Raw genomic sequence first — 12160 nt, 5'->3', positions numbered from 1 at the left:
TGTGCCTTATCAGCCTTATAAGGTCCCTGCGATTAATCCGCCATGGACAGATGCTCTGTCCACTCAGTTACAGCAATTGAATAACTCTTTGGATAAAGTATTCTTGACCCTCGCCCGCCTAAGACTAAACCTAAGAAGTCCTCTAAGCAGCCTGTTACTTCCTCTCAATCGACGCATGTTCCGGACACCTCTTCTAATGAAATTGGCGTGTATACTGACCCCACAGACTCTGATCATGACGTTTCTGATGGGGAATCTGTTTCACAGGTGGATGTTCCTGATCTATTAGTGGCTATCAGGCTCATTCTTCAGATTGATGATGATCCTGAGCTTGCTGTACAGGTTCAAACGTCAGAAGGTTACTAAATTGGTTTTACCTCATTCTGACCACTTGGTTGACATACGTCAGGAATCCTGGGAGAACCCAGGAAAGAAATTCACCCCGCACAAGAAGATGCTAGCCCGCTATCCCCTAGCGGCAGAATTGAGTAAAAATTGGGAAACGCCACCGCCGGTGGATTCGCAAATCGCTCGGCTGGTGGTGTCATCTGCTCTGCCTGTCACTAACGTCACTTCTCTCAAGGAGCAGACGGATAAGCATGTGAAGGGCTGCTTAAAAGCTATATATACCCTCGCAGGGGTTGCGCATAGGCCCACCATTGCGGCTACTTGGGCCGCAGAAGCTATTGAGGCGTGGGCTAAAAAAATAGAGTCTCAACAAGATTGTCGCTGACTTGGCATCTGCTAAGGCATCATATCTACCTAGTACTACTCCTTCCGCCCCAAAGAGTACTTCCTTTCTTTCCTTTCGCCCTCTGGGTAAAGCAAAGAGTCAGGCGTTCTCGGAACAGTCTCGCATTTCCAAAACCACCAAGCCCAAGCCTAAATGTGCCTGGGCTGCCCGTCAGCCGGCTTCCAAATCTGACAAGCCTGCAGCATGACGGGGCGGGCCTCACCCTGGGGGATCCCAGGGTGGGAGGCCGACTTCTACAGTTCACCTAGGTATGGTTGAAGACCACTTCAGACGCTTGGGTGCAGGAAGTTGTTACTCACAGATATGCTATATCCTTCAAGATACATCCCCCTCCTCGCTGTTGCCTGATGGACATCCCTTCAGATCAGGTGAAGGCAACAACTCTCCGTTTAGTGGTACAATCCCTCCTGGACACCGGAGTGGTAGTACCGGTGCCTCTGGCTCAGAGGGGCAGGGGGTACTATTCAACACTGTTCCTAGTCCCCAAACCGAATGGTTCCTCCCAGCCCATTCTCAACCTCAAATCTTTGAACAAGTTTGTGAGGGTCTTCAAGTTTCGTATGGAGACCCTTTGCTCTATTATCCTGGCTTTGGAACCAAGGGACTATATGGTATCCCTGGATATACAGGATGCTTACCTGCATATCCCTATTGCCATGTCACATCAGCAATACCTGCGGTTTGCTATTGGCAATCTCCATTAACAATTCCGGGCCTTACTGTTTGGTTTGACCACGGCTCCGCGAATTTTCACCAAGGTCATGGCAGTTATGACGGCTTCACTCTGCCGTCGGGGCATCTGGATCCTGTCATATCTGGACGATCTGCTGATCCTGGCTAAATCCCCAGAAGTTCTCCTCCGTCATTTGGATCTGACGGTGCAGTTTCTGCAAGCCCACAGATGGTTTATAAACTGGAAGAAATCATCCCAGGTTCCTGACAGAGGTTGTTTTTGTCACAGGAGAAAGTCCTGAAGCTTCCGGACAAGATGCGCTGCTTCCTCTCTCATACACGTGTGTTGATACACTCGGCGATGCAAGTGCTAGGCCTCATGGTGTCGGCTTTTGACATGGTGGAGTATGCTCAATTTCATTCACGCCCTTTGCAGAAGCTGATTCTTGCAATGTGGGACGGGGCTGCCTCACTGGATCAGGTCTCAAATGATCTCCTTATCTCCGGAGGTCCGTCTGTCACTGACCTGGTAGCTGCAGGACCATTGATTGAGCAGGGGTCGTCCCTTCTGGATCTCCAACTGGGTCCTTCTGAGGACGGATGCCAGTCTGAGGGGTTGAGGTGCGGTGTTGGCGCAACACTCTCTTCAGGGTCGGTGGACCAGGGAGGAGTCTCTCCTCCTGATAAACATTCTGGAATTGCGGGCAGTGTTCAATGCTCTGAAACTGGCCCAGCATCTGGTACTGAACAGGCCTGTTCAAGTACAGTCAGACACGCCACCACGGGGGCGTACATAAATCATCAAGGCGGCACTCAAAGCCGCATGGCAATGTTGGAAGTGTCAAAGATTCTTCAATGGGCAGAACGCCATCTGCCAGGCTTATCGGCAGTGTTCATTCCGGGGGTCCTCAACTGGGAAACGTACTTCCTCAGTCATCAGGACGTACACGCCGGAGAGTGGAGCCTTCATCCATAAGTATTTCAACTCCTAGTGGACAAGTGGGGCCTACCAGATGTAGACCTGATGGCGTCTCGACACAATCACAAGGTTCGGAGCAAAAACAAGGGATCCTCAAGCGGCGTTTGTGGATGCACTGGCAATTCCATGGAAGTTTCGGCTGCCGTACGTGTTCCCTCCGGTGTCACTCCTGCCCAGAGTGTTGAGGAAGTTCAAGCAAGAAGGAGGAATCCTTCTTCTAATAGCTCTAGCGTGGCGCATTGGTTCTCAGACCTACAGGGACTCTCGCTAGAGCGTCCTCTTCTGCTTCTGCAACGACCAGACCTCCTCGTTCAGGGCCCTTGTGTTTACCAGGATGTGGCCCAACTGGCGTTGATGACATGGCTCTTGAAGCTTCCGTACTGAGGGCCAAAGGATTTTCTGAGGCGGTCATTCAAACTATGTTGAAGGCCCGTAAGTCGGCTTCTGCTCGGATTTACCATACGGTCTGGAATTCTTACTTTGCTTGGTGCGTATCTAACAATCATGATGTTTGCAAGTTTAGTACGGCCAAACTACAACAAGGCCTGGAGTTGGGCGTTCGGCTGGCCTCCCTCAAGGTTCATATTTCTGCCTTGTCGGTATGGTTTCAGAGAAAAATTGCGACTCTGCCTGATGTTCATACCTTCACTCAGGGTGTTTTACGGATTCAACCTCCCTATGTCCCACCTGTGGCTCCTTGGGATTTGTCGGTGGTTCTGGAGGCTTTGCAAGAGTCTCCTTTTGAACCTCTTAAATCTGCGGACCTTAAGTGGCTTTCCTTCAAGTTCTTTTTTCTGCTGGCTATTGCCTCTGCTAGACGGGTATCAGATTTGGGTGCCTTGTCTTGTAGGTCCCCTATATGATTTTTCACCGTGACCGGGTGGTTCTTCGAATGCGCCCTGGTTATCTACCTAAGGTGGTGTCTTCTTTCCACCTTAACCAGGAGATTGTGGTTCCGGCCTTTGTCTCCTTGGATTTATTCTCCAAAGAGCGGTCTTTGGATGTGGTACGGGCTCTCTGTATCTATGTGAAGAGGACAGCCTCCGTTAGGAAGTCCGATTCTCTTTTTGTACTGTTTGGTTTTCACAAACGTAGCTGGCATGCTAACAAGCAGACCATGGCCAGGTGGTTTAGAATGGTGATTACACATTCTTATGTACAAGCTGGCCTTCCAGCTCCTGCTACCATCACAGCCCATTCTACTCGGTCTATTGGACCTTCTTTTTGGCCGGCCTGCCGTGGTGCGACCCTTGAACAATTGTGCAAGGCGGCTACGTGGTTCTCAGTGAACACGTTCATATGGTTCTATGCCTTCGATACTTCCGCCTCCCAGGATGCTTCCTTTGGACGCTGGGTTCTTGTGTCCGCTACAGTGCGTCTCCTCCCATAAGGACCTGCTTACCCTTGTTAAATCTCTTTCTGCGAGGTACACTAGATTCCACAGGGCGCCCACCCTAACGCACTTAGCTTCTTTGGGTTGGTATGGCATTAGCCGCTGATACCTTCTCCTGTCGTGAGAATGCGGTGTACGTGGCTACTAACGGCTGTCGCCTCTTTTGCCTGTTACTGCATTGGACTGGTAAACAAAACTGAGCTCCTGTGCACGGAGGCAGGATTATAGAGGAGGCGGCGCTGAGCATCTTGGGAACAGTCAAAGCTTTTAGCCTGTTGGTGCCTCGGATCAAGATCCTACTCTACACCCCTGATGTTATTCCCTGTGGAATCCAGTGTAACTCGCAGAAAGATTTCACAAGGGTAAATTCTTACCAATAATCTCCTTAGTGTGTGTGTATATATATATATATATATATATATATATATATATTGTCTGTCAGCCCTCCACACAGATACTGAGCAGCTTTACTTAACACTACAATTTAGCTCTGGTCTAGGATACTTTTCCTTCCAAAACTAAATCTGACCCAGGACCAGTGGTACCATTATGCCAACCTGGGCAGTTTCATAAGGGTCGCTGGGACATGTAGTGCACCAGGGAAACATTTATAAGCAAAACATCAAACTTTGTAATAAAATAGTTTCAAAATAACACTCCTCCACACACCTCTTAATAATTAAGAGGTGTGTGGAGGAGTGTTATGTTGAAACGGTGGAAATGTCAGCATGGGCCGCAATTGGCCCCTGGGCCGGACTTTGGACATGCCTGTCTTAATTAGTCTGAGCATGGGAGAGACACTGTACTGTTACCATGCTTATACCCAATGCTGGATTAACAACAGGGTGGCCGGGAGGTGGCGCGGAGCGCCCACACACACAAGGAGCCTCACACATAGCTACATCACCAGTGTTTGGTTCAGTGTAGGGGATCGGTATGTTTTAACCGCCGGACGGGATGCCGAAAGTCAGTATACCAACATCTGCATCCCAAGCGGTGGAATACCGGCAGAGGAGCGAGCGCAATGAGGGCCCTTGTGGGCTCGGTGTCGAGCTATGCCCATCACAGGTTCTATTCTCCCTCTATAGGTGTCGTGGACACCCATAGAGGGGGAATCGCCTACCTCACCGGTATACCGGCGGCGGTATGGTAACCCAGTGGGGATCCCGGCATCGGTATTGTGACAGCCGGGATCCCGGTGAGCGGTATGCTGACCGCATACCCATATGGGACACAGGACCCTCCTACTTCCGCCATAATGTTTACTGAGCACTGTTGGGGGACTGCTGTCTGAGGTCACAGTGTCTTCTGGGTCCTGTGGACAAAAGCTTGGTGTCCCCAAGATGGCCGACGTGGAATGCACACACCGCCACCTACATGCATTCCAGCCCAGCTCTGCCAGAAACTTCTGTCCTGCACCCTCCGGGCTTCTGTAAAGCTGGGACAAGTAGGGCCCAGCTGTGTGTGGAGGGGAAGAACTAGGGGCATACCTGCATATGTGAGATTGGGACTTTGGAGGGGGCATGTCGTGGAAGGAGGCGACTGGCAAGGTAACACGGAGTCCTCTATGTGGCGTGGATACTGCATGACGGAAAAGGAGTAATGTGCAGGGTCAGGGTCAGGCATACACTGGCAGTGTCTCCCCATCTGGGCAGTGAAGACGGGTGATACACAAGATACATCATCGCACTCCTGCTCCTCCTCCTCGTCATCACTGGGAAATTAGGAATACAGTACATCAGACAACCAGAGTAAATTAGGAATCTGTGTGTATGTGTGAGGGGGTTGGGCGAGCTTTATGATAGAGGGAGAGTTGTGAGGTGTGCTGTATCTGACCCACACTGTATCCGACCCACATTGTATTTAACCTGCACTGAAACCCGTGCTGTATCCGACCCGCACTGTATCCAACCCGTTCAGGACTTTGTGGGCCCCATAGCAATATATTGAATGGGCTCCTGTCCTAATGATTCTAGAGAGACACATCTGGGCCCCATAGTAATGGCATCCCTTGCACCAACTATAGTTACACACATGGGGAGAGCTGTGTGAGGGGAAGAGCTGTATGATAGGGGGAGAGCTGTGTGAGGAGGGACAGCTATGTGAGGGAGATCTGTTGGAAGGGTAGAGATATGTGTGAGGGAAAGAACAGAGTACGTGTTTATATTAGGGATGAGAGGGTTCGGTTCTCAGAGAACCGAACCCCCCCAGAACCTAGGGGATCTGAGGCGATCCGAGCCACAGCTCGGTTCTCCCTGCCTGCCCCGGATCCTCAATCAAGGCAAAACCTCAGGATCCCGCTGTTGGATCCTGAGGATTTGCCTCGAACGGCGTTCTTCATAGTAACCTACTGAAGACCGCTGATTGGCTGAGAGAGCCATCTGTCACGGCTCTCAGCCGATCAGCGTGTGCCCATAGGCTGCAATGGCCAAGATGGATGCCCCCACAACGCTAATAGCGCCGCCACCCACACTGCCAGCACCCCTGCATGGAGGACATCTCTGGCACTCCCGCACTGCTGACACCTCTGGCACTCCTGCACTGCTGACACCTCTGGCACTCCCACACTGCTGACACCTCTGGCACTCCCGCACCGCCGGCACCCCTGCATTGAGGACACCGCCGGCACCCCTGCACTGAGGACACCGCTGGCACCCCTGCACTGCTGACACCTCTGGCACTCCCGCACTGCTGACACACATGCACTGAGGAAACCGCCGGCACCCCTGCACTGAGGACACCGCCGGCACCCCTGCACTGAGGACACCGCCGGCACCCCTGCACTGTGGACACCGCCGGCACCCCTGCACTGAGGACACCGCCGGCACCCCTGCACTGAGGACACCGCCGGCACCCCTGCACTGTGGACATGGCCAGCACCCCTGCACTGAGGACACCGCCGGCACCCCTGCACTGAGGACACTGCCGGCACCCCTGCACTGAGGACACCCCGCACTGAGGACACTGCTGGCACCACCGCACTGAGGATACGGCTGGCACCACCGCACTGAGGACACAGCTGGCACCTTTGCACTGCTGGCACCCCTGCACTACTGACACTACCGCTCTAAGGACACCGCTGGCACCCCAGCACTGCAGGCACTGCCGCGCTGAGGACACCGCTCGCACTCTTGCACTGCAGACACTGTTGGCACCACCGCACTGAGGACACTTCTGGCACCCCTGCACTACCGACACTGCCGGCACCACAGCATTGAGGACACCGCTGGCACCCCTGCACTGCCGACACTACCACACTGAGGCCACCGCTGACACACCTGCACTGCCGACACTGCTGGCACCACCACACTAAAGACACCGCACCACCACACTGAAGCCACCGCTGACAACCCCGCACTGAGGACCCTCTGTCACAGTAAGTGTACTATTGGTGTATCTAACTTGCACCGTATCCAACCTGCACTGTAACCTGTGCTGTATCTGACCCACACTGTACCCGACCCGCATTGCATTTGATCTGCACTGAAACCCGTGCTGTATCCGACCCGCACTGTATCCAACCCACTCTGTGTATGACCTGCGCTGTATCCAACCCACACTGTATTCTGCACTTTATCCGGCACACGTTGTATCTGACCCACAATATATACAACTCACGGTGTATGCGACCCGTACTTTATCTGACCTGCACTGTATCTCGCACTGTATCCGACGCGCACTGTGCACTGTAGTCAACCGTCACTGTATGTGACACGCACTGTATCCAACCTGCACTGTAGCCTACACTGTATTCAACCTACACTGTATCTGACCCGAACTGTATCCCACATTGTATCCGACCTGCACTATATCTCGCACTGTATCCGACCTTGCACTGTAACTAACGTGCACAATATCCAACCCGAATTCCGACCTGCACTGTATCCAACCCGCACTCTGACCTGCACTGTATCCAACCTGCACTATAACCAACCCGCACTCCGACCTGCACAGTATGCGATCTGCACTATATACAACCCGCAATAAATTCCACCTACACTGTATCCGACCTACCCTGTATCCACCTGCACTGTATCTGACCCGCTTTGCATCCAACCTGCACTGTAACCCGCACTGTGTCTGACCAGAACTATAACCTGGTCAATATTTAACTGTGTGTCCCAAAGTATTCCGGACTGAACTACGCAGGTACGGAATGCTGTTTTTAGTGATTGGGGAGCTGCTTGACAAAATGGCTGATTGATCGGGGCTTTACATGGGCACAGAGTGCCAGTCATCAGTGACCCAGGGCCCCCAGGAGGGAGATACAGACTGGGCACTGAGAATAGGCATGTGCTGGGGGCATCAATGTCTGCTGTTGCTATTTTACACATGGTTTTTATTTTATTTTTTTCTTTGCTGTTTGGTAACTACTTAAGAGCAATAATATTCTGCACACGATTCTCAGGAAATACCTGTGATGGATTGTTTTCTATTGATAGTACTTGTGAGTTGGTTTGATTGGTTATTGCTAATACAGCACTAATTTGTAAAACATTTTTTTTTAACAGAAATAACCGCAGTGTGTTTGTGCCGCTGTTCTGTTGCTTAGTTTAGCCAGCCAGGCTTTGGCCTGTGTTGGTGAACAATATTGTGAGCAGTGATGTGGTCAGCATTGAGTGGAAATTAGTGGAAATTAATGCTATTGAGGTTAACAATACTGTAGGAACAAAAACATCCCCGAATTCTGTCATTTTAGCTGTTTTGATGATTTTTTCGGGAGGGGGAATCCAGATCCAAAACCAAAACCCGCAAGGGTGGTTTTGGCAAAACCAATCCAGATCCAAAACACAAAACCTGAAAAGTGTCCGGTGCACATCTTTAGTTTATATATACATTGATGTGGGGTGAGAATGAGGTCGTAATCGTTTTCTCCCTACGGATCCAATGACTAATAAATGAGTAATAGACGGTGTGTGGGGGAGTGATTTTTCTTTTCTTTTTTACAACTGAATTCATTAGAGTGCATAGTGAAAGTTACATTTCTGCAAGCACCAGCATACCCAAGCAGTCTATGGCTGCCAGGGCTTAATAGTGCAACATAAAAACAAATGCTGATGTCTCATCATCCATCGGTAGGGATTTTGAGAGGAGCCCTACTTTTTTCAGCAAAGGGTTGTTTTTGCTAGGGTAGGGGGTCACATTTATTTTTAATTCAGCTTGATGCTTAAGAGACACTTTGAACCCATGCTGTTCACTACACTGCAGCTGCCAGCTCAGGCTACCATGGGGCTGATTCTGATTCCCAGTGGCATTAGTTATGGGCAGCCGCGGAAGTCTGATTAACTGCCTTATGCAGTTGTGCAGTTATGTGAGAATCTGTGAGGCTGATGCCATTGGAAAGTCATGCTGCCCATTGATTTTACGCCAACTGCCATAATTAGTATAGGCACTTACACCATCCCAATGGTAGGTACAAGAGATCCGTCAAAAACAGACTTTCCATTCCTGTAAACCCAACACTCACATGGCACAGAAAGACAGATGTGTCTATGTTTCGTACGAATAGGATGGAGATGCGCAAATTTGTATCTGCATGTGCTGTATGCAAAATGTAACATTAAATCAGTTATCACTAGTGGTGTTTCTCTAACGCATGTCGCTGCTGCCTCTGAATGACAGGGATGGGAAAGTGACTTTGGGCCATGATGTCACTGCACAGTGCCACCCTGCTACACTTGTGGGAACTGGAGATGTGGCCCTTATCTGCTAAGGTAGAAAACATCAGGAGCACAGTCTCAGAACAAGACTGCCTCCTGGAGTAAAGGGAAGATTGCAGCCCAGGGTTCGACTTGAGCTACTTTCAAGCCCTTCATATGTTCTACGTTCATAATGTTAACATCCATAATGTTGACACGAAAATGTCAATATGGTGTGATTGTTGACATTCACAATGTTGACAATGACAAAGTTTCAACACTGCCAACACTGTGAATGCCAACAACAGAATGTCAACAACTGATTTTTTGACAAGTTTATGGTTAGGTTTAGGATAAGGATCAGGGTTAGGGTTAGGTATACTAATTTTCACAATAGAAACTCCCATAGTTGACAATCACAATGTCACCATTCAGGCATGTCAACATTGTGAGGTTGACATTTGACAAGACAACCTCCTGTCCATGTTGACATTCTGAATATTGATATATTCTACCACACCTGTGCATATACCTTCTTAGCAACACAGTGTCTCTGGGCTTCTTTGTTATTTCAATTATGGCCTTGCCTTTCATCTCTCTTTTCATGTTCACTATAACGAACAGGAGCGGTTTTAGGTGCGGGCAAGCAGGGTGGCTGCCCAAGGGCACGGCCACAGTCACCCCACAGGCGCCTGCCACCCACCTACACCCCACAGCAAGTGCCGTGGGCCACGCGGGTGTCCGCTGCAGGTGAAACTATTGAGGGAAACACTCAGACGCTAGAGGTCCGACTTGACCTCTAGCGTCTGGAGGAGAAGGGACACATGTGTTAGAGGTCGAGTAGGACCTCTAGCATCTGAGTGTTTTCCTCAATGGTATCGGCTGCAGTGGGCGCCCATGCAGCCAACAGTGCCTTCTGATGCCAGGTTGCAGAGTGCAGGAGAGCATGAGGCACATGTAAACCCTGTGGCAATGAGCATAAACCCCATGGCAACGAGCATGAGACCCCTGACAATGAGCAGAAACCCCTGCCATTGAGCATGAAACCCTTGGCATTGAGCATGAAACCCCTGACAAAGAGCATGAAACCCCTGGCAACGAGCAGGAAACCCCTGGCAACGAGCAGGAAAACCCTGGCAATGAGCAGGAAAACCCTGGCAACGAGCAGGTAATTTAAAAAGTAGAAGCCTTACTGTGGGGCATAATTTGGAAGGGAAATTATTGTGTGTGTGGCATAAAATAGTGTCAGGGGCATAACTGTATGTGGCATAATATGTAATCGTCACTACAGTGTATGGCATAATGTGTGGCATAACGTGTAATGTGCATTACCGTGTGGGGCATATTGTGTAATAGGCATTATGGTGTGTGGTATAACGTGTAATAGGCATTATGGTGCGTGGCATAACATGTAAGGCATTATGGTGTATGGCATAATACATAACTCGTAATAGGCATTACAGTGTGTGGCATAACATGTAATAGGCATTACGGTTTGCGGCATAATGTGTAATAGGCATTACAGTGTATGGCATAACGTGAAATAGGCATTACAGTGTGTGGTATAATATGCAATAGGCATTACTGTGTGTGGCATAATGTGTAAAAGGCATTATGGTGTGTGGCATAATATGTAATAGTCATTAAGGTGTGTGGGATAATGAGTAATGGGCATTACGGTGTGTGGCATAAGTTTAATAGGTGTTACAGCGTGTGGTATAACGTGTAATAGGCATTATGGTGTGTGGCATTCCTGTGTTGTATAAGGGGCTCTACCTGGCGTAATGTGAATAAGGGGTCCTACTGTGTAATATTACTGACGGACACTACTGTGCGGTGTAACGTGAATTGGTACTATTTTGTGACCATGCCCCTTCCCCATGAAGACGTGCCCCTATTTTTTGCTGCTTGCCTTTGGCGTGCATTAACCCTATTTTACATGGGGGGGGGGGGGCACCAATGGAAATTTCACCCTGGGCATCACAAAGTCTAGAACCGGCCATGATAACTAAGTAAATACATACATACATATATATCTATATTCTATCCACTGTATCCAATATTATACTTACACTGTAGTTTTCCCTTCACGTCACAATCACACAAACACACTATTCCGGCCTTAAAAGAAAGAGCTTTTATTCTTCCATTCCGGGCACTGTGGAGAGAGAAAGGATTGGGGGATATTGTAGTATGTTTTTGTGCAACATATTTGTTTACCCTGGGTTGAAAATAAAAGGTTGAACTTGAGGACTACAGTATTTTACCTTTTTTCCAAAAACCCTACTTGATTCACAGTAAGGAAAACAAACTGTATAAAGCACAGTCCATTTTGAAGCAAGAAGCTGATAATTCCTTTCAGCCTGCATACTGTACTCTGAAATTATTGCCAATAGCCACATACTGTATGTTATCTTTGTTAATGAAATGTCCAATCCTGTCTTAAATGTATCTGCAGTGTCTACCAATACCAGTTCTTGGTTGAGTGCATTCCACTGTTTCACCGCTCTTACAGTAAAGAACCGGTTTTGCAGATGGGGGGGGGGGGGTGTCTGTTCTTTCAGCTGCAAAGAGCGACCCTGTGCCCTATGTTAGGAAATTAATGGAAATTAAAGGCAATACACAGTGATTTTCTTCCTTAATGTTCTCTGGTGTAAATAAATCTGGTTTGGGCAGTATTAATTCAGTTTTCCTTATCCTCACTTTAGACATACGATACATGT

General features: G+C 49.2%; 1 protein-coding gene across 4 annotated transcripts in view; it reads right to left on the bottom strand.

The window, feature by feature from the left end:
• The window catches only part of DRP2 (dystrophin related protein 2), a 253788-nt gene that overhangs the window by 97716 nt on the left and 143912 nt on the right, over window positions 1-12160 (bottom strand). For all 4 annotated transcript variants that reach the window (XM_063936948.1, XM_063936945.1, XM_063936946.1 and 1 more), the window contains one exon: window positions 11510-11595. In XM_063936948.1, the coding sequence (XP_063793018.1) occupies window positions 11510-11595 (86 nt within the window). The remainder of the gene's footprint in view (window positions 1-11509; window positions 11596-12160) is intronic.

Source organism: Pseudophryne corroboree, chromosome 8 (assembly GCF_028390025.1).
Source record: "Pseudophryne corroboree isolate aPseCor3 chromosome 8, aPseCor3.hap2, whole genome shotgun sequence".
NCBI lineage: Eukaryota > Metazoa > Chordata > Amphibia > Anura > Myobatrachidae > Pseudophryne > Pseudophryne corroboree.
The sequence above is the reverse complement of the archived record's forward strand: the minus strand, read 5'-3'. Positions and strand labels throughout refer to the sequence as shown.